General features: G+C 43.8%; 2 protein-coding genes across 4 annotated transcripts; both read left to right on the top strand.

Annotated features, from left to right (window-relative positions):
- Positions 1-1,891: 1,891 nt before the first annotated feature.
- Positions 1,892-11,730, top strand: LOC130257829 (fatty acyl-CoA hydrolase precursor, medium chain-like). Of its 2 annotated transcripts, XM_056500717.1 has the most exons (14): positions 1,892-1,999; positions 3,730-3,922; positions 4,732-4,876; positions 5,323-5,456; positions 5,790-5,943; positions 6,791-6,892; positions 7,685-7,789; positions 7,915-7,968; positions 8,449-8,589; positions 8,674-8,760; positions 9,733-9,880; positions 10,068-10,199; positions 10,513-10,585; positions 11,002-11,730. In XM_056500717.1, the coding sequence occupies exons 1-14, from the start codon at positions 1,927-1,929 to the stop codon at positions 11,174-11,176; spliced, it is 1,716 nt and encodes a 571-aa protein (XP_056356692.1). In that variant the 5' UTR covers positions 1,892-1,926; the 3' UTR covers positions 11,177-11,730. The 2 variants fall into 2 exon arrangements, with proteins under 2 accessions (XP_056356692.1, XP_056356693.1); XM_056500718.1 differs by lacking the exon at positions 7,915-7,968.
- A 1,235-nt stretch (positions 11,731-12,965) lies between these two features.
- On the top strand, positions 12,966-19,401 carry PDCD2L (programmed cell death 2 like). 2 transcript variants are annotated; one of them, XM_056500734.1, is made up of 7 exons: positions 13,013-13,218; positions 13,297-13,460; positions 13,572-13,641; positions 15,367-15,758; positions 16,770-16,883; positions 18,509-18,657; positions 19,153-19,401. In XM_056500734.1, exons 1-7 carry the CDS (start codon positions 13,108-13,110, stop codon positions 19,281-19,283), a joined length of 1,131 nt encoding a protein of 376 aa, XP_056356709.1. In that variant the 5' UTR covers positions 13,013-13,107; the 3' UTR covers positions 19,284-19,401. The 2 variants fall into 2 exon arrangements, with proteins under 2 accessions (XP_056356708.1, XP_056356709.1); XM_056500733.1 differs by lacking the exon at positions 13,297-13,460 and having other exon boundaries at positions 12,966-13,218; positions 13,529-13,641.
- Positions 19,402-20,125: the final 724 nt, after the last annotated feature.

The raw sequence follows: 20,125 nt of genomic DNA, 5'->3' as shown, positions 1-20,125 counted from the left end.
TAGACAATGCACACATCTATCATTACTGTATAGATTGTACATTCAAGCAGTGCAGACTACTCCCAGATCAGTTTTATTGACCTTTAGTGTCCCTCTTGAGAATCATGGCAAAAAGTCAGCCACAGAACACCTATAGAGCCACAATTCATTGTAATTCTGCACCCAAGCTTTTCACCTCATTGTTTTCTCAGCAGCCCAGATTGACAGTTTCCCATCTGCCAGTGCACTATGGGCACTGGGTGTGCCCTCAGCCTCAGGAGCTGCACTGGGGCAGAGTCAGGAGCCACCACAAACACAGCAAAGGCTGGAGACACAGCATGCACTGCATGGCATCCCCTGCAGTGCCTGGCACCACTTTGCTCTGTGAGCAGCCAGGTTAAAGGTTACTGGGGTTTATCTCCAGGGGCTGTAAATCTCACCTATGCACATACACAGAGGAAGATTAGGAGTAAAGTACAAAAGCAACATTTGGAGTGCAAAGTGCCCAAGCACAGACACCATAGTCAGGATTAACAGGTGCATAATGTGCTAAACTAATTTGAAGACTGGGTCATGTAACCCACTGAGCTGTAAAGAGAGGTGTGAGCAGGAATGCATCTGTAGAAATGGAGCACCTCTCCTGTGGAGATTGGCTGAGAGAGCTGAGTTGTTCAGCTTGGACAAGAGAAGGCCCTGGGGAAACCTTAGAGCTCCTTGCAGTACCCCAGGGGAGCCAAAAACGGAGAGTGGCGTTTGCCAAAGGCATGTAGCAACAGGATAAGAGAAAATAGCTTCAAACCAATGAAGGTAGGTTTAAATCAGATATACAGAAGAAATTCCACCCTGGCAGGGTGGGCAGGCCCTGGCACAGGGTGGCCATACAGCTGTGGCTGCCCCTGGATCCCTGGCAGTGCCCAAGGCCAGGCTGGACACTGGGGCTGCAGCAGCTGGGACAATGGGAGGTGTCACTGAATGGCAGGGGTGGGATGAGTAGAGCTTTGAGGTTTCTTCCAACCCAAACCATTCTGTGATCATATCATATGATTCTTTGAAATGCTCGTTTGGACAACTGAGACTTCCCATCTGAAATTGCAAAACTGCCTTTCTGGGGCAAGAGCTACTGAGTCAGTGAAAAACAAGAAAAAGGCAGAGCCTAATACCTGCATAAAACCAATACAACCTCTTACTTAATGTGAGCAGAAAATCTCTATTCAGCTAATCTGTTCTCTCATTTTCATATAATCCTTCAATTAGGGATGTGAAATGACTTGAAATAAATCCCCTGGATTTTCAAGAGGCTTTAGATATATTTAGTTACCACCCAAATACCACCCTTTATTATTGCTCCCACACTACAAAAGCTGATAATTCACCTCTTTATTGTTGTAAGTGTATTGCAACACTATACCAAACATCCCTGAACACACAGAACTGAGAGACAGGTGTCTCCTGCTGTCTCCTGAGAAAAAGCTGGGATTTTTCTAGTATTGGGTTTTTTTTCAGAAAATATCCTTTTATGAGAATAAAAATCACACAACTTTTACTTCCGTAAAGGCACACTTTTCAGGGATATTGGTTTGGACTTGGCTATATTGTGTTTCTTATACTTAATACCAAAACGACAGTAATGTACTGAAGCAGAATCGAGGTCTCTGCAGTGCAGTGCGAGGAACCCTCCGGTCCCTGTCCCAGCCGGTGCACGGCAGCAGGACCCGCTCCCGGCCGGTGCAGGGCTGATTCCAAAGCGTTTGGAAGCCGCTGGCTCTGAGGCTCTGTGAGTGAGATTCGGAAGGAGCAGAGGGGAGGCTCAGCAGCCGCTGGGGCAGGAGGGCTCCCCGCTCCTGGCTCGCAGCCCGAGCCCTGCCCCGCCTCACCGGGCTCGCCTTGCGCAAGCGGCCCCGGCCGAGCCCATAAAGCCGCAGCGTGCGGGGCCGGGCCAGAGGCACCATGGCATCGGCGAGGGACGCCGTGCTGCTGGCCGGGATCCTCTTCGTCGGGGCCGCGGCGCTGGTGGCGGCAGGTAACACCGGGACACCTGGGCTTCGGTCCGCAGGGAGACAGGGCACCTGCGGCTGCCGCCCGGTACAAACCCCTGGCTGAGCTGGGCACAAACCCTGGGCTGAGCTGGGCACAAACCCTGGGCTGAGCTGGGCACAAACCTTGCACTGAGCTGGGCAAAAACCCTGGGCTGAGCTGGGCACAAACCCCTGGCTGAGCTGGGCACAAACCCCTGGGCTGAGCTGGGCACAAACCCCTTGCACTGAGCTGGGCACAAACCCTGGGCTGAGCTGAGCACAAACCTTGCACTGAGCTGGGCACAAACCCTTGCACTGAGCTGGGCACAAACCTTGCACTGAGCTGGGCACAAACCTTGCACTGAGCTGGGCAAAAACCCTGGGCAGAGCTGGAAACAAAGCTTCGGCAGAGATGAACACAAACCCTGGGAAGAGCTGAGCACAAACCCTGGCCTGAGCTGGGCACAAACCCCTGGGCTGAGCTGGGCACAAACCCCTGGGCTGAGCTGAGCACAAACCTTGCATTGAGCTGGGCACAAACCTTGCATTGAGCTGGGCACAAACCTCTGGGCTGAGCTGGGCACAAACCTTGCATTGAGCTGGGCACAAACCCCTGGGCTGAGCTGGGCACAAACCTTGCACTGAGCTGGGCACAAACCCTGGGCTGAGCTGAGCACAAACCTTGCACTGAGCTGGGCACAAGCCTTGCACTGAGCTGGGCACAAACCCTGGGCAGAGCTGGAAACAACGCTTGGGCAGAGCTGAGCACAAACCCTGGGAAGAGCTGAGCACAAACCCCTGGCTGAGCTGGGCACAAACCCCTGGCTGAGCTGGGCACAAACCCTGGGCTGAGCTGGGCACAAACCCTGGGCAGAGCTGAGCACAAATGCCAGCCAGAGCTGAGCACAAGCCCTGGGCTGTGCTGGACACAAGCCCTGGGCTGAGCTGGACACAAGCCCTGGGCTGAGCTGGAAACAAGCCCTGGGCTGAGCTGGGCACACAAACTGAGCTGCAGTCATGTCAGTTTTTAATTTATGTTCAGTCATTTGTCTTATTTGCCTTCTTTGCAAATAGCAAAATCAAATCCCTGTCACAAAGTCTTTCCTGCTGAGGCCAAGCAGCCACAGTACCACATCTGTAATTTGATATTAGAACTTTGACACAGGTCTTTAAATTAGTCTTGCTTAAAGATTAACAGGATTTTTTTGTGCTGGATTTTTTTTAGCTATGTTAGAAGCTTTTTCTTTTGGCTGTAAATACTATCAAGGAATGTATTTTCTCTGTTCATTGTCTTTTGTTAATGACAGCAATCTACTGGGTTTTTATCTAACAACCCCAGGCAAAAAAAAGAGATTAAGATCTATATGCAGCCACTAATGTGTGTGTGGTAAGACAGTACAGATTATATACCTGAAGGAGATTGTACATACAGACCAATCAAAACCAAGGCTGAAATCAGCTATACTGATTTAATAAAGGTATAATAAAAATGTGCTAGAATAAATTAGTAAATCTAAAATTTAAATGAGAACACTAGTAATCAAATTAGTAAAATAAATTAGTAAAATAAAATAGCAGATTAGAATAGTGTACTGTTAAAACTAATTAGAACTTGTTGAAGCTTTATATATAAAAACTACTTGTTTAAGTAAATAAGAGCTGTGTCTTTAAGTAGCAAATCTAGCAATTACTTACAAACAGACCAGTTATGTGATTTTGTGCTCCTGTCCCACAGAACAGCCAGAAGCAGAGACCAAATATGGGCGAGTCCGAGGGTACCAATTCCAAGTGGACACTGCTGAGAGGACTGTAAATGTCTTTTTGGGACTTCCTTTTGCTAAGCCTCCAGTTGGATCACTGAGGTTTTCTGAACCCCAGCCACCTGAGCCATGGCAAGGTGTCAGAGATGCCACTTCCTACCCACCAATGTAAGGCAATGATTAAACCTTTAGAAGTGTTATACCCTATGCAGTTCCATGACACTGATGTACACACAGGGCCACCCACAAAGATGAATTCCTTGCTGCCCTCTCGTTGCTCCTGCAGCTGTTTCAGTGCATGCATTTCTAAGGACACTTTATGTGCTGCTCTCTTTACCAAAAGCTGCTGTTTCACGTTCTCAGTGACAAACTGAGATGGAGCAGCACTTTACAGATAATGCTCTGGCTCAGGAGCACTTGGCCATCACTTACCAATCACTATAAACCTTTGGAGCAGAGACAGAAAGAAACTGAGGAAATGCTGGAGTACAACATTAGGGGAAAAATGCTGAGTCAAATGCTTAAAAGGGCACATAAGAAATGCAGAGCAATTCTAATCTACGTTGTAAATGTCTCACTCCCATTGTCCTACTGCCCTGGTTTAGTGTCTCAAGCCTAATATCTACCATTGCAACATAAAAAGCTATTGGAGATGTAAATTATTAATTTATATTTTCACTGAAGTATTTTATAGCCATGATATATTTCTGTGATTTTGAAATATGCAAAATTGTGTCTGCATGTCACTGTACTGCAGTGGCTTTATTTTTACAGATCTCATTAAGGATAGGTCAAAGGAAGAAAATATATCAATACCAAAAAAATACTATGTTTGCAGTTGATGCCAATCTAGAAATGTGCTAGAAATTAGCTAGAAATTCTGGTTGGCACTTTGTTGTGGAAGTACAAGAAAGCTTCACTTCATAGCTTTCATGTTTTAGTTAGTTCTGTTGCTTGTTACTTTTTTGTTTATTCAGGTGTCTTCAGGAAAAAGAACAAGGACAGAGGTTTTCAGACATGATTACCAACAGAAGAGACAGAGTTATTCTCCAAGTATCTGAGGATTGCCTGTACCTAAATGTGTACACACCCGTTTCTACAGGAAAACAGGAGAAGCTGCCTGTAAGCAAAATCCTTAAAACACCTTGAGCAAAATTACCTGACAGCAAACCTTCAACCTGTGCCAAGAGCACACATGCAGGGGCAGTTTTGTAGTGATGATCAACTTACATGCTTTGCCCTAGCAAATATTAGCTGAAATTAAGAAGAGACATAACATCCTATCTTACAAGTAAAATTGTATTGGCATTTTAGCTAAGCAGTGCTTGATTTAATCTAATGATCTGTCCAAAGTCACAGGGCACTGACACAATGGAGGCATTTAACAAAATCAATGCTATTTTGTAGAGCTGCAGGCCTTAGATTCAAAAGATTTCTACAATTCATGAAATGTCATCTGAAAGAATCAGGAGTGAAACAGCACAAAATATTGTATCTTGGGTTATATTTAGTTTTTATGACTGGGAGCTCATACCTGTGCTGGGTTGATCCTGTTTTTCTCTTTCCAGGTCTTAGTATGGATTCATGGAGGTGGATTGGTTTTTGGAGCAGCTTCATCATATGATGGCTCAGCACTAGCAGCCTTTGACAACGTGGTGGTTGTAGCAGTTCAGTACAGATTAGGTATTGCTGGATATTTTAGGTAAGATGGTTGATCTCAGTTTTTCCTGAGTGGTTTCCAAAATGATGTGTGCAAAGCCTTTGTAAAGAGAAGTGCAGAAGGCTTGCTTATGCAAAGAAACATTTCTGAACTGTATCTGCAAGAGTCAGGGACATTTCCAGTCCCAAGGCAGCTTCCAGACCTGTTCTTGTGGGGTTGCTGCTCCAGTCTCAGGGCTTTCTGAGCCATTCCTCTGTCAGTTGTGTAGAGAAGTTCTGTGTAGAGAATGGCAGATGATTTCTCACACCACAGGTTGTATTTTCCTCAGCCCTCTTGCTTATTGGGCTTTTAAACAAATCTGTTCTCCCCCTGCAGCACTGGTGATGAGCATGCTCGAGGTAACTGGGGATATTTAGACCAAGTAGCAGCTCTTCGGTGGATTCAGGAAAATATCATACATTTTGGAGGAGATCCAGGATCTGTTACTATCTTTGGAGAATCTGCAGGAGGAATCAGTGTTAGCGCTCTTGTAAGTTCACAGTAATATTGTATTTTAATTATTTTAATTACTTAGGGAAAAAACCCTCTCCATCCATTTTCTGTATCTGCATGAGAAGTCAGTGAGAGAGAAGAGATGGTGTTACAGTGACACATCACCTGGGTCTTTGATACAACAAGGCAACAGCAGAGATTTTAATTTATAAAAATGTGTAATTTTCATAGGCAAATGTTGTAGTTAAGTAACAGATAGTTATTACTCATCTGCTGAGTTAAATTCTGGTTGGTTTGGGTTTTTTTCCAATGTAAAAAACCCTCGAAGTCTGATCTCTTGGGAAGAGTCCTTTAAGAGGAGTTGTGGACTTTTGCCCATTTTCTGTTTGCTCTGGCAGCCACTTGTGCAAAGTGATTGAGGTGAGCAGTGCTGATAGCTGAAGCAGCCCTGCAGTTTGTGACCCAGAGATGGTGTAAAACCTTTATTTCAACACAGAGCACATTGGCTGTGACACTCTCCTCCTCCAGTTTGGTACAGACCACACAGCCAAAGCAGGGCTATTGTAGCTGGGATACAAATCCCTGTGTCCTCTGGCCAAAAGCTCCTTATTGCCCTTCTGCAGCAGAGCCAGAGTGCCTTGGGCACATCAGTCTGTACCTGGCTTGCAGTGTGGTGCTGTGAAGTGCTGGAAGCAAAGTGCAGTGGGAGGGGAAGGCAGCTGAACTCCTCATCCCTGCGAGTGCTGCCAAAGCCCTTTGCACAGCTGGACTATGGTCAGAGGCTACACAAGAACACTCCTGCCACATGGGCTTTCAAATGTTCCAAATCTGAAATCACTGGGTAGAACACAGTGCTTGTCATGCTTGTTCTTGCTTTTTCACAGGTCTTATCTCCCCTGGCCAAGGGCTTGTTCCACAAGGCCATTTCAGAGAGTGGTACTGTAACCCTGGGCTTGTTCACTGAAAATCCTAAGGAGGATGCAAAAGTGGGTATTTTAATTATTTTATTTTTTTTAATTTTATTTTTTTAATTTTAATTTTTTTTTCCAGATAATTTTGTGTATCTTAAATGGTTCAGTCTAAAATACAGAAACTTTTTTTTTTCCAGTAAAACGAAACAGACAGTATTTCTGTGTGCAAATAGTATATGTTTGATGATGTCTTGCTTTTCAAACACCCAAATATCCACAAAGAGAGAAGAATGAAATGTAAAGGAATATTGTAACATATAGTGTCTTCAAAAAAAGTCAACCTATAATTTTTGGCTGGAAAATGGTATCAGACTATGAATACTCTTCCCCTCCTGTTTGATGCCTGTAGTGGGCAAATAAACAAGACTTTATTAAGTTTTTTAAATTTGATAAGTACCAGATTCCACCCCTTTCTTTTCAACTATAAGGAACAATTTCCAAGAACCTGGCACATTAAAGAGACAGCTCTCTCTAATGACAGCTGTTGTTCCAGCCAAAAAGACATCAGCAAGAATGATAGAATGTGCTCTGTTACCCTGCATAGTTTGTTCCTCTAACTCCTTTGTGTCACCCAGCCTTCCCAGCCCAGCATGTTACTTACCAGAATTGTCTTAGAATATTTCTGTATCAAGAAAACCTGGAGGCAGAGGTTTTCTCCTTCTGCCCAGCCCGTGGTGTCTGGAGCTGGCACAAGCCAGGCTCCAGCAACTCTTGTGCAGGAGCTTCAGCTGCTCCTGCTGGACTCGGTGTCTCATAGAGCCAGAGAGAGGAAATGTGTCCAAAACTGTTTGTTTTCACTGCTTGCAGAAAATTGCTGCTGTCTCTGACTGTGAAAAATCCAGTTCAGCTGCAATGGTTGAGTGCTTGAGAGGAAAAACAGAAGAGGAACTACTACAGGTGACACTGAAAATGGTAGGTGAAATGATTCTTCTTGCATTTAAATGACATCTCAGACTTTCTCATAACAGAGAATACTCTGTGTGCTGTAATATTAGAAGAACCTGAAGTGGATGTAAAGACTTTTTTGGCTTTTCCAGGACTTGACAACACTGCAGCTGTGCAGCAATGCCTCGCCTGGAGAGTGCAAACAGGTTCCTGCCCTTCCATTCTGCATGCTCTTGGAGCTCCCTGTGGTTTACTGTCATGCTTTACCAGAGCAAGGAAAAGAAAATGGCACAGATTATTCTGGAGAACCTCAAAAGCAAATCATATATTATGTCCTACTAAAAAGCTCTTATCACAATGGTTATGTGCCTTTGAAATTTCCATCCAGAATTTGTTTTTCCTCACTCTTCCACGTGTCCATGGCCATATTGAACTAAGAAAAGATGTAAATTCAACATAACGACTTCTGTTTCACAAACATTAGAAATATAATGTTAATCTTCACAGAATCTCCTGCCTAGGGCAGAAAATCAGTCAGAGAAAATGTTAAGATGGCTTGGATACCATTACTTCTTGTATTTTTCATTTGGCTTCACTTTGGAACTGCAGTTAAATTTGAACTTCTTTTAGAAGCAAAATGAATGTATTAATGAAGATTTGTTTTTCTTTTTTCCCTTTTTGTTCAGGATTTATTTTTTGCCAGTGCATGTGTAGATGGTGCATTTTTTCCCAAGAGTCCCTGGGAATTACTATCTGAAAAATCAATCACTGCAGTCCCATACATAATAGGAGTAAATAACTGTGAATTTGGATGGGGACTTCCTATGGTAAGACACTTAAAATGTTGTTATTTAAACATCATTTTGTAAATTGAAGCTTTTTTAGTAATTATGATTCTCTGTATCACACAGCTTATGAAATACCCTCCCTTCGTGGATGGTCTGGATAAAGATGTTGCACGTCAAATTTTACAGACCAACTTAGCACTAATAATTCAGGTAAGAGACCATTTTCACAATAACCCAGTGCTGCTTCTTTGCTGGTCTGGCTGGTTTTACCCTTAAAGGGACATACTTCACAGGGAAATGCCATTGTGCTGGACAGCTCCCTGAGTTGGGGCAGAAATGGGCAGAGATGTGCTGCATTCCTGTTATCTCTAGTACTGAAAATACTCTCTAAACTTCCAGCCTAAATGGCCCTCCCTCTTCTTAAAAAGGAGTTCTGTGGGAATCCAGGAGTGATGCAGGTTCCTAAACAGAGGTCTCTTGGGACATTTTAGATACCCCCAGGTTATGTGAGACATGCAGAGTTCCATCAGGTATGACAGGAGGCCTATGGGACACAACCTCCTAAAGCAGTAGCTGGGCCCTGCAAAGGAAAGCCCGAGAGCTTTAGGGTGCACTGACACCTGTGTTCAGGTTTCTCGAGGTCTTGCTCCCCTGCAAGTTACAAATCTCTTGGAATTATGGTGCCTTTGTGCTCTCCTGAAATAATACATAGAAAAATATCAATTAAGAGATAAGAATTAAGGACTCTATAAGCAGGGACAGAATTTGCAAGGAGCCATTCAGTGACACAAAGATCCACCATGAACTTAGAAATGCAGAGCCCAGGCTTGTTCTGAACAGGAGAAATTATGGTCATCTACAACAATCAATGGATTTTATGAAAACCAGCAGGATTTCTCTGCTGCTATGAGGGTTGTTTCCACAGGAGGGAGAGCAATCAGCATCACAGATTGCTGTTTATCTAAAGGTGTTTGATCCTTTGATCTTGCACCCTTCTTTTCCCTGAGATCACCTGTATCCATAGCTGTGTAACTCCAATCCTGAGCTCTGAGCCACACTCTGACACAGCTGAGGATTTTCTCTGAAAGGTGATGTTTGGGGATTAGCCAGGGATGTGCAGATGCTACACTCACTGCTGATAATGTTCATTCTCATTTGAAGTACTTTTTATTGCTGTTTCAGCGCCCTGTGTCTGACATTGCTGACAAAGTGTACAAGGAGTACATAGAGGAAGCACAGAGCCCTGCTCAGGTCCGAGATGGCCTCCTGGATGCAATGGGAGATCTCTACTTTGTCATCTCATCTGTGGAAGTGGCCAGATACCACAGAGGTAACTCAGCAGCTTCAGAACAACTGTGGAATTCTGTATGGGGATGGTGTGGACAGTGTGCAGCACTTTCCACTATCCAGAGAACGGGCAGTGTTTTCATTTAACCAAAACAGTTTTTAATCAAAGTTTATCATCTTTGGAGCAAGTATTTTCAGCTCTCAAACCAACCATTTTCTGTATCCTCTAGATGCTGGCAACCCAGTCTACTTTTATGAATTCCAACATCGAGCAAGTTCACTGGACGGTTTGGTACCAGACTTTGTGAAAGCAGATCATGGAGCTGAGATTGCCTTTGTCTTTGGAAAGCCATTCTTAGCTGGTGAGTACCCATGCTTACTCCATATTCCTTTTAGAACTTTGTTATTACTCCTTTTAATTACTACAGGACTTTAGAATAGAATTTCTCTCTTATGAGCATTATAGATATTAGAAGCATAATTTATCATAAGCATTATTATGAGCATAAAGATTTTTCTGTCTTCAGTAGTAGATACTTTTCATTACATCATTCATCTGCAGCTCTCTCCTAGAAAAAACTCCAGCAGCTCAGGAAACAAGCAGAAGTGTTGCAATTGGTACAGCTGATGCTATACTTACTTTCTAATGTGGCCATTTCATCTCTCCCTTTGCAGGAGGTGCTACAAAAGAAGAAGATAAACTTAGCAGAACTGTTATGAGATACTGGACCAACTTTGCTAAAAATGGGTGAGGATCACAATGCTAATTACAGCTCAAGTTTTGTCTGTGCTGCTGAGAACATACTTACCTGCCTGAAGCAGTACTTATATGGTGGTTCCTAGAAATTTGGCAGAATTTAGGAGAAATATTGAAGCAATTCTCTTCTTAATGGTCTTCGAAAAGGACCAGCAGACACAAGGAGAAAAAAAAATCTAAGAGCTGTCACTCCATCTGCAATGGAGTTTTAGATCTAAAATTAATGGCAGCTATTATTCTTCTGCTGTTTCACTGATGAGCATTTTCATAAAATACTGTCCATTTATTCAGGTCCAGAATGACATAATCTGGGCTCCTGTTGGTTTTCTGAAATGCTCTGAACCTGAGCAGTCAGAGAGCAATGGATTGGCAAATGGAGAGCTAACTTTGCCTTCTATTATTTCCAGAAATCCCAACGGAGAGGGCTTGGTCCATTGGCCTCAGTATGGCCAGGAGGAAAAATACCTGGGAATAGACCTGGAGCAAAAGGTAGCAGAGAAACTGAAGGAACGCAGAGTGGAGTTTTGGGCACAAATCAAGAAACAAATTCAGAACGGAAGGATAAACCACACAGATTTATAAGAGCTGAGGAGGGTACAGTTCACTTTTAAAACCCAAAGGAAAGTCAAACAAAATGAGTTTGTCAGGATGCAGAGTAATAATCACCTTCTAACTCACTGTGTAATCTGCTGTCCTAATCACAGTGAAACGAGAGAAACAAGGGGTACTCAGAAGGTTTGTCAGACTAAAAATCACTATTTAATGAGGCAAGCAGAAAAAAAATCTTTCCAGGTTCAAACAGACTGTGGTACCTACTCAGTGCATAACAAAACTGAGTAATGAGGTGAGAATGGGCAAACAAATTGAAATCTGTACAAAATTATCTATACAGAAAGTACCATAAATGTCAGACTATTTTATCTCTTCTTTCAGAAGAGCATTGTCAGTTGTCCTTCCTAGAGCCTCTTTCTGCTTTCTTTAGCTGGAAATAGCTTGTAGGCAGCAGAGCACCCATCAAACTACATCTGTGAGGTGGGCTTGGCATCTCACAAAAAAAGGACAGAAAATCTCTACTTGTTTTATTTGTGAATTGTTTGTGAATTATTATAAATAAATGTTGGTTTGATTTTTTGGAACTTCCTTTTCTTTCACTTAACTGAGGCTAATTCCCAGAGGTTAAGTCACACCTGAGAAGCCAGAAACGTGCCCAGTTTCTTTCTTCCACCTCTAAATGGTTTCAGGTATGAATGTCTTTAGGAATGGAAAGCCATAAGTATAACTCCTGTGCAGAAGGGAGGTATTTTATTAGGCACACATGATAACAAAGCAGTTTCTGACTGTGTGAGAGAAAGTATTCTGTCCATCTGTGAATTTTAAACCCCAAATATAAACAGTGGTACACTGTCAAACAGCTGAGAAAGGAATAACACCATAGCCACAGTGTATAAGCTACATTTAAGCAGCAGATTCTGACATTGTGTTCCAAACCTTATTTTATTTAATAGCTTTAGTATTCAAAGTCACTTGGTATAGATTCCCAGCTGCACCTATATTTGAAGAAATTCTTATCAGTATATTTACTGATAATATTCAGCAAGAATTCTGCTGTTCTGTTTTTATTTCCTGTCAATAAAAAACGTTATCTTTTTTTAAAAATGTATCACTTATCCATAATTACTATAATTGCTTTTCCAAGGTGGTCACCAAGTATGTTTGATCTGCTGCTTCTCAGATCATCTTGTTGCTAAGTGTGAAATATGTACATTTTGTTGTGAAATATGTACATTTTTATTAAGATAGGATGTTCTTTACTGTTTGTAACTTTCAAGCGTTATCAGCAAGGAGGGAGATTTAATCCTTGAAGCAGAGTGGCCAATAAGCTCTAAGTGATGTCCAGCTGCTGGAAACACAAATTCCTGGTCAGCAGAATTGCCTTGTTAAGGTTTGGGGCTGCACATGCCCCGGTGATCTCAGCCCAGGGAGGTTAACAAAGCTCGGGGAGAAGGATTTCCACCGATACACGAGGAATGCAGAATTCATGGCCACGAGGGCATTGGGCAGAACCCTCAAGATAAGGAAGAAACAAATAAAGGCAACTCAGAACTGTGTGGAATCAGCTCCGAGTGGGTAAATGGGAATTGCAGCAGGGGCAGATCAGGAGCACAGCTCATGGAGCGGCCACACAGGAGAGCACTGAGCCAAAGGAGAGAGCATGGCAGCAATTCCATGCGAACCAACCGAAGAGAGAATACTAATTAATAAGAGAACCGTGTACCTTGCAACCAGTGCACATTAATGTCTTTGCTTGCTAAAAGGTGTAAACAGCGGGAAGTTTTGCCAGCCGTGCCGCTCGCTCCGTGGGGATGAATCAATGCCGGGGCCGCCTCAGGGAAGGGCCCGATCGGAGCCTCGCCCGAGCCAGGGCGGGAGCGCGCACGGAGCGCGCGTGAGGGGAGCGTCAGGCGCGCGGGCACGCGCACGCCGGGCAGAGGCACGCGCACGCCGGCGGGGCCATGGCGGGCGGGCCGCCCGTGCTGCTGGGGCTGCGCGACGCCGCCATGGCGGGGCCGGGCCCGGCCGGGCCGCTCCCCGCCTGGGCCACCAACAAGCTGGGCGGCACCGCGGTAAGGCCGGGGCGCGGGGCGGGCGCGGGGCGCGGGGCGGGCCCCGGCCGGGCCTGAGCCGCGCTGTCGGTGTTGCAGGACTGGGTGCCGGCGGTGCGCGCGCGCCCGCCGCGGTGCGCGCGGTGCGGGCGCGCGCTGCTGCTGCTGGTGCAGGTGTACTGCCCGCTGGAGCGCGGCCCCGCGCACCGCGCGCTCCACGTGTTCGCCTGCGCCGCGCCGCGCTGCTGGGGAGCCGCCCGCAGGTGAGCGCGGGCCGGGCCTTACCGTTATTAGTATTATTATTATTATCGTTACTCCTGCCGCTGCTCAGTGTCCCCCTCACGCTCCGTTTCTCTCTGCCCGGCGCACGGAAGCTGGAAGGTGCTGCGCTCCCAGTACTCGCAGGCCCAGGACGAACAGAGCCGAGGTGCCGGCGTCACACAGGTACAGCTCGCTCTGCCTGCCCGGCTGTGCCGCGCTCGGGAGGATGTCTGAGCCAGCTGCACACCCCCCTCCTTGTTTAAATACCGAGCCTTCCTCCCGAAGCGCTCTGTGATGGTTTCCAGTCTCGGAGGTTTTGTCATTGCACTGCGCTGTTTACTCTATGACAGTTTAAATAGTGTTTAACTGTCCTGGTTTGAAGGATAGGTGTCTGCCAATAAAGGCAGAAGCTTCTCTTTTAAATGGAGAATGTAAACCCCCTTCCTCCAAATTATTATTATAATTTTGAAATTAAGGGGCTCTCAGGCAAAGATATGGGAATTAGGAATAACAATTCTTTAAATTGTTATTCTGAAAATTAATATAGAAATACAGTATTACAAAGAACAATCCCAAAACACTGACAGAGTCAGACTACAACCTGACACCCCATCAGTCAGTCAGGGTGTTGGTAGCAGTGCCATTCAATGGTGGCTGCATCCTCCTGCAGTGGCAGATGTGGTTCAGCTGAAGCAGTGCTCCTGTAGAAGGTGCAGTTTTTCTCTGAAGGTGCAGGGATGATGTGGAAAGGTCTGGCTTTCCTCTGGAACCCAGTGGAAAGAAGGTTGCCTTGGTGTTCCAAATCTCAGATTTTATCTAGGTAGGAAAGGCTTGGCTCCTCCCCTGGCTGGAGCATCTCCCAGTGGGATGATGTAATTTTATCAGTCATGCAGTAGGACTGAATGGCCCAGCAGCAGATGATATCTTCCTGGAGGGAGGATGGGTTGGGGAAAAGATAAAGATGACTGCCCCACTTGGTTTTAAACATGGCCCATTAGCAGATAATATGTGCCACAGAGATAAGGGTCACTGCCCCACCCAGCTTCAGCAGATGGTAATGGAACACACATTTCTGGTCACATCCTGTATTGCAACCCAAGACATCAACCTACTGTTTGTGGTCTATGTCAGGCTGGTTTTAAAGTGGAGATTGCAGTCCAGCTCTATGGCCAAAACTGATACTTAATATTAGTTCAGCTGACTAAACTTTATTTTTCAACTTGAAGTAATTGGGCTGTACTGTTTGTGTTTAGATCTTTAACCAGTTTTTTGTCTTCTGTTTCAAATTGATCTCTTCAAGTTTAACAGGAGTTTTTTTTATTAATGTGACTGAATTATTATTAATATACTTGTGAGGAAAAATGACATGTTTCCTAAAGTAGGTTGGGGGAGTAGGGTGGCACCAACCTAGTGGGGGCAAGGCAGGGAGTGTTTATTCAGTTGGTGCACTTGCAATGTGAAATCTTGGCTTGTGGTAAATGGGCTTTTACACTGGTAAAATGATAGTGGTGTTATTATTATTTCCTTCTGTCTTCTGCCCTCTGGGTACAGAGTTCCTATTGAGTGCAGTAGCTGCTTCAGCTGGAGCTGCCCCCAAAGCTGGCAGGGGCTGTGTCACAGCCAGGGCATGGCAGCAGGAGGCACAGGGGCCACTCAAAGGGCTGATGAATTCTTGCTCTGATTTTCCAGTGTGAGATGTTTTTGCCATAACTGTGCAGATGTGAGAAGTACATGTGGGTGTGTTGGGAAGTACCATGGTGAGGAGAGTAGGTGCAGTAACACTGAGCATTAGGTTAAAGTCTCAGTTCTCATCTGTTAGAAACTGAATTTGAAGTGCATCAGGGTGGCAGACCTTGGCAATGCTCTCTTCCTGTTTTTTGTTTTTTTTGTTTTTTTTTTGGTTCTCAGAAGCAAGAATCGAACTTTACAGCAAAGGATTGGTGTGAAGATGCAGATGACTGGGGGGCCTGTGATGGAGCAGAGCCTCCTGCATGTGCCTCCCTTGAGCTGCTTGGCCTGAAGGAAGCTGTGAGCAGCGAGGTGGAGTGTGCATCCCAGCTCCAGCAGCTCCACCTGTCTGAGCCTGCCCCTGGCCCAGCTCCCCAGGACACACACCCTGCAGCCAGTGAGGAGATGGGGATGCCAGTGGCTGATTCAGCCCCTGTGTTCCAGCCCTTCTACATTAATGTTGTGGATGAGGAGGACTACATGGGCTTGCTTGATACAGATCATGCAGATAAGCTACTGAAGGAGTATCAGCAGAGAGAGTGTGTTGATTTGGAGCAGATGATGTCAGAAAGGTGAGAACAGGTCTGGATTTCACGGTGAAACCAAAGGAATTGTGTAGTTTCCTGTGCGATGGTTGATAATCTGAGTGGGACTCTCACACTAAACCTGAATGATGTTGTCTGGAAGCCCCTTTAGGAACCATTGGTGTGCTGTGCAGGAAGAACAGAACAGTGCACCCAGTGCTGCCAAATCCAGAGTTACTCAAAGGTGCAGCTATTTCTGAGTGACTGAGCACTTGGAGGGTTCATGGGCTCCAGGTGGTGCAATGGATGGTTAATCTCTGAAACAATATCTCTGCTAAATGGCATCACTTTATATCATGACAATTCATGCTCTTTCTTTACAGGGCTAAAGCTTTTCTTGTGTTTCAGTTGAATTTTTAAGAGTTTGATTTTTTTAGGGGTTTTGGCTAGAGACCAGGATGATGGTAAGACACCTGAAAGTTTAGTAAAGATTGCCTGAAAAACAATTGTTGAGTGTGATTACTTTATTAGGAAAATATTTTCTTAGGAAAATATTTGACTTAGGTGGTCACAGTGAGGACTTTTGACCACTTGTGCTTGAATTGTGGACAGCATTGAATTTGTTTATAGCCGAAGCTGCTGTCAGCTGCAGAATCTGCATTTTTAGCAGTGGTGGTCCTGTTGATTTTACTTGACCTTTATAAAATTGAAGAATTTTAATTATGCTTGATTCAAAATTGAAAAAAACAACATCATAATTTAAAAACCACAAAAATTTTTGGGAAGTTATTAGAGGAAAGGGTTTTTGATGGAATAAAGCAGGTATCTGGTGGATTTGAGTCCCATGTGATAGTTTGAAACACTGTTAGTAATTGTAAGTCACTAGAAGGAAAATACTCACTTGCTACCTCTAATAGGAATTTTCTCTTAATAAGTATATATTTTTTTTCAGTGTATTTAGTATAATTTAATGTGAATTAATAGTAACCATACCTTATTTAAAACATTCATGTCATACTGAAAACCTTAGTGGACAATTTGCTTCTTGTCTTCATACAGTTTTGCTGGTGGAGGTGGTAATGAAAAATATGAGAAGAGTGAAGTCAAGAGCTGGGACCACACATTCCATAAATTCATGAAAAGAATATCTATGTGTCCTGAGCAGATTCTAAGGTATGTTGATAATCTGGTTGTAACAGGGACATACAAATCACAGGCATAGATGGTTGGTAAATCAAAATAAATTCTTTAATTGGAAATATGTGTAGGTTTTAATTCCTTAACAAAAAAAAAAACCAAACAACCTGCTGTGGAGGCTGTTGCCATATCTCTGGTCAGACTTCAGTCCCTGGTTGGGCTTTCTTTATACAAAGTTTAAGTAGGTGAGCAGCAAAACAGGATCAGAGACCTAAGCTCTGGCTATGGGAGATTTTTCACACAAGACCTGATGAGAAGAGCCCCTGACTGTATTTGAAGGCTCACTGAAATCCAGAGATTCCCAAGAGACAGTATTGAGGTATATTATATTTTATATATATATATATAATATTGAGGTATAACATAGTAGTGTGCTGTTGTGATAGATTTCCAAGGCTATCTGCTCTGAAATTTTGTGATGTATTTGGATTTTCTAATGTCTGTCCTGCAAGCAATTACTTCTTTTAAAGCCAGTTCTGCAGCTCATTGTGGACTTCCCTCAGCACCCAGCAGTCTTCAGGTCCTGTAAATCTGTTGCTTTTCCTAGAACAGAAGCAGGTGTAACCTCAGAGTAGCTGCTCTTCCTGAGAGAGGAGTTAATTCTGGATGGGAGTCCAGGAAACAGTAAATCATAAGTCATTCACAGTAGCAGAAAATACAGGTTTTCGTTTTCCCTGTTCCAGGGAGTGCAGGGTTGCCTGTCTGGTCAGGCTGTCTCAGTGTAGTGACAGGGTGTTTTTAAACAACTTTCTGGTACCACATGGAACTAACTGGGCCCTTTTTGATGAGTTAAAAGTCTGATTGACTGCTTAGACAGAAAAGAAACATGAGAAGCTTTTATTAATTATCTGAGATTATACAGGAGATTTTCTAATGCAGAGTGCAAGTAGCATTTCCAGACAGCTTTTCACTGGGTCTGTGACTTTGCAGTATTGTGCTCTTTGAATTTGCCATTACTCTAAAACATGAGCTCTGGTTCTCCCTGGGCTGTCCCTGGTTACAGTCATTTCATAGCCTCCCTTTGCCCTCCTGGGGACTGTCAGTGTGCTCTGAGACTCCCATTTCCCCTGCCAGCAGGGTCCCTGTTGGCCTTCAGCAGAGCACACAATCTCCTGCTTGGCATTCCTTGGAAACCATCCTTGGTCTTTGTTCCTGTTAGCTGTGGAGCTTTGATAGCTCTTACAAATAAACCATCCCTTCTGAGCCATAACTGTGATGGTTTTGAGACCCCTTTGGTGTTAAATCCTTTACTTGTTGAGTTTCATCTTCCAGGATTCCATTTTTCAGGGAAGTGTAGTTTGCTTAATGAAATTATTCTGGTACAGCATATTTTGGAGGTGTCCATTCAAAGCATTTTTCTCCTCTAAATCCAGCTTTCTTTAAGGTTTTCCAAGCATTAACCTACCAAGTATTTCCCCTTCCCTCTCTTTATTTTTTAGTTCATGGCTCCTTTGAAGCTTCTGATTCACAGCCATGTTTTTTACTTGAAGCAGGTTCAGAGATCTCAGCAAATCCTGAACACTGTTGCAAACATGTAAGATTTCCTATCAGCTTTAGATATTTTAAAAATGTATAACCTTCTTCTCCCTGTCTTCCCTCAGGTACTCTTGGGATGGCCAGCCTTTATTCATCACCTGTCCTCCGGCCAACCTGGAGCAGGGTATTCCAGCCTGCAGTAACTGTGGAAGCAGCAGAGTGTTTGAGTTCCAGCTGATGCCCACGCTGGTCAGCATGCTCCAGAGTGACTCAGGTGCTTGACTTGGTTGAATCAATATTTCTAACAGTCTCCTTTTTGGGAAGAGTGAACTGCAATTTGAGTTGTTTCTAGCTACCCACCAGTGCTTAACCACAGTGATGGTGTTCAGAGAATCTGCTGTCTCCATTACACATTTCACTGAGCAGAGAGAGCTCTGCTGGAGATACTCTGATTGCAGCTTGAATTGCTCACTAGTGAACTTTAATAACTGCAATAGGGATAATTCCATGGCCTTGGGAGTATTTGTCTTTATTGCCTCTTAAAGGAGGCCTTGGAAAATAATAAATGGTGTGAGATAAGAATGCAGACATTTAAAAATCTCTTTGAAAATTCTGATTTGGCTGCCTTTAAAATGTTTAACATTAAAAAATGCTATTTACAGAGGAGACTGAATTAATTTGTGCAAGGACTGAAGTCTAGTGGTAAGGAATATACCCTGATTATATCACTTTTCATACCCTTATATACCTGTGTTGCTTTTTTTTTTAGATGTGTCAGTGGAATTTGGAACTGTTATAGTTTACACATGTGAGAGAAGCTGTTGGCCATCAAATCATCAAACCCCTCTTGAAGAATTTATTTTTGTACAAGAAGACCCGGATCAGAGATTATTTAAATAAATTGTATTTCTCTGCATACATCAGAAGTTTGTTGGAGTATTTTGGTTTCCTTTACTACAAGTGTGTAATAACAGAATTTTCCTCAGATGTGGTGAAAAATTAAATTTGTTGGATGGCATTATGCTTATTTCAAAGAATAACTGATTGAAAGATATTATGCCTCTAAAATGTGGTGGCAAAACTTGCTTATTTCAGTTACACATGGAAATTGAAGTATAGAGAGTTCTCAAAGTTTAAGTTACTCTTAACATTTAGGAAAGAAGGAGAAAACCTTTCTCATATATTATTAGTATCCATCAGCCACACAGCATCCAGTTTTTAGAAACTCTTAGCAATGGAGAAGCCAGCATGATTTTAAAAGGAATTCTGCTTTGCTTTGACCACGGATTGGAAGTTCAATGGGGAGTGGCTGAAGGGCCTTACTGTCCCTGCAGCCTTCCAACATGAAGCTTTCCTTTGTTTTTCCAGTGAAGGAAAGGTTTCATATGAATGGTAAAATGAGCTGTGGCAGTGCCATGGGTTTGGGTGGGGAGGAGGTGGAGGGGTGAGTTAACCCTTGTGTTCTCACAGGTACAGAGCTGGGGTGGGCTCAGCATCTTGGTTAAAACCAAGCTTTAGTTTAAACCATCTCCATTCTCCTGTACCTTCCTGTTGGCTTAGGCTGAACTGCAGTATCTTCACTGATTGAAGGAAAAGAAATTTGAGTGTCCTTAGAGCATTCTGTACAGGTTTAATGCCATAACATAAATTAATGCAATGAAAGTGTGGGCTTAAAATAAGGGGAGGTGGGGAGGAGAGGAAATGACACATGGATGATGGAATGTTTGCAAAACTGTGTTTTT

This window comes from Oenanthe melanoleuca, chromosome 11 (assembly GCF_029582105.1).
Source record: "Oenanthe melanoleuca isolate GR-GAL-2019-014 chromosome 11, OMel1.0, whole genome shotgun sequence".
Taxonomy (NCBI): Eukaryota; Metazoa; Chordata; class Aves; order Passeriformes; family Muscicapidae; genus Oenanthe; species Oenanthe melanoleuca.
The sequence above is the reverse complement of the archived record's forward strand: the minus strand, read 5'-3'. Positions and strand labels throughout refer to the sequence as shown.

Excerpts from the sequence above, each read along its gene's own strand:
- LOC130257829 (XM_056500717.1), top strand. The coding sequence starts at position 1,927 with ATGGCATCGGCGAGGGACGCCGTGCTGCTGGCCGGGATCCTCTTCGTC. Across the intron at positions 6,893-7,684 it reads ATCCTAAGGAGGATGCAAAA|AAAATTGCTGCTGTCTCTGA; the intron begins GTGGGTATTTTA and ends CACTGCTTGCAG. Across the intron at positions 7,790-7,914 it reads TACAGGTGACACTGAAAATG|GACTTGACAACACTGCAGCT; the intron begins GTAGGTGAAATG and ends TGGCTTTTCCAG.
- PDCD2L (XM_056500733.1), top strand. The coding sequence starts at position 12,966 with ATGCCGGGGCCGCCTCAGGGAAGGGCCCGATCGGAGCCTCGCCCGAGC. Across the intron at positions 13,219-13,528 it reads ACAAGCTGGGCGGCACCGCG|TGTCCCCCTCACGCTCCGTT; the intron begins GTAAGGCCGGGG and ends GCCGCTGCTCAG. Across the intron at positions 18,658-19,152 it reads CATGCTCCAGAGTGACTCAG|ATGTGTCAGTGGAATTTGGA; the intron begins GTGCTTGACTTG and ends TTTTTTTTTTAG.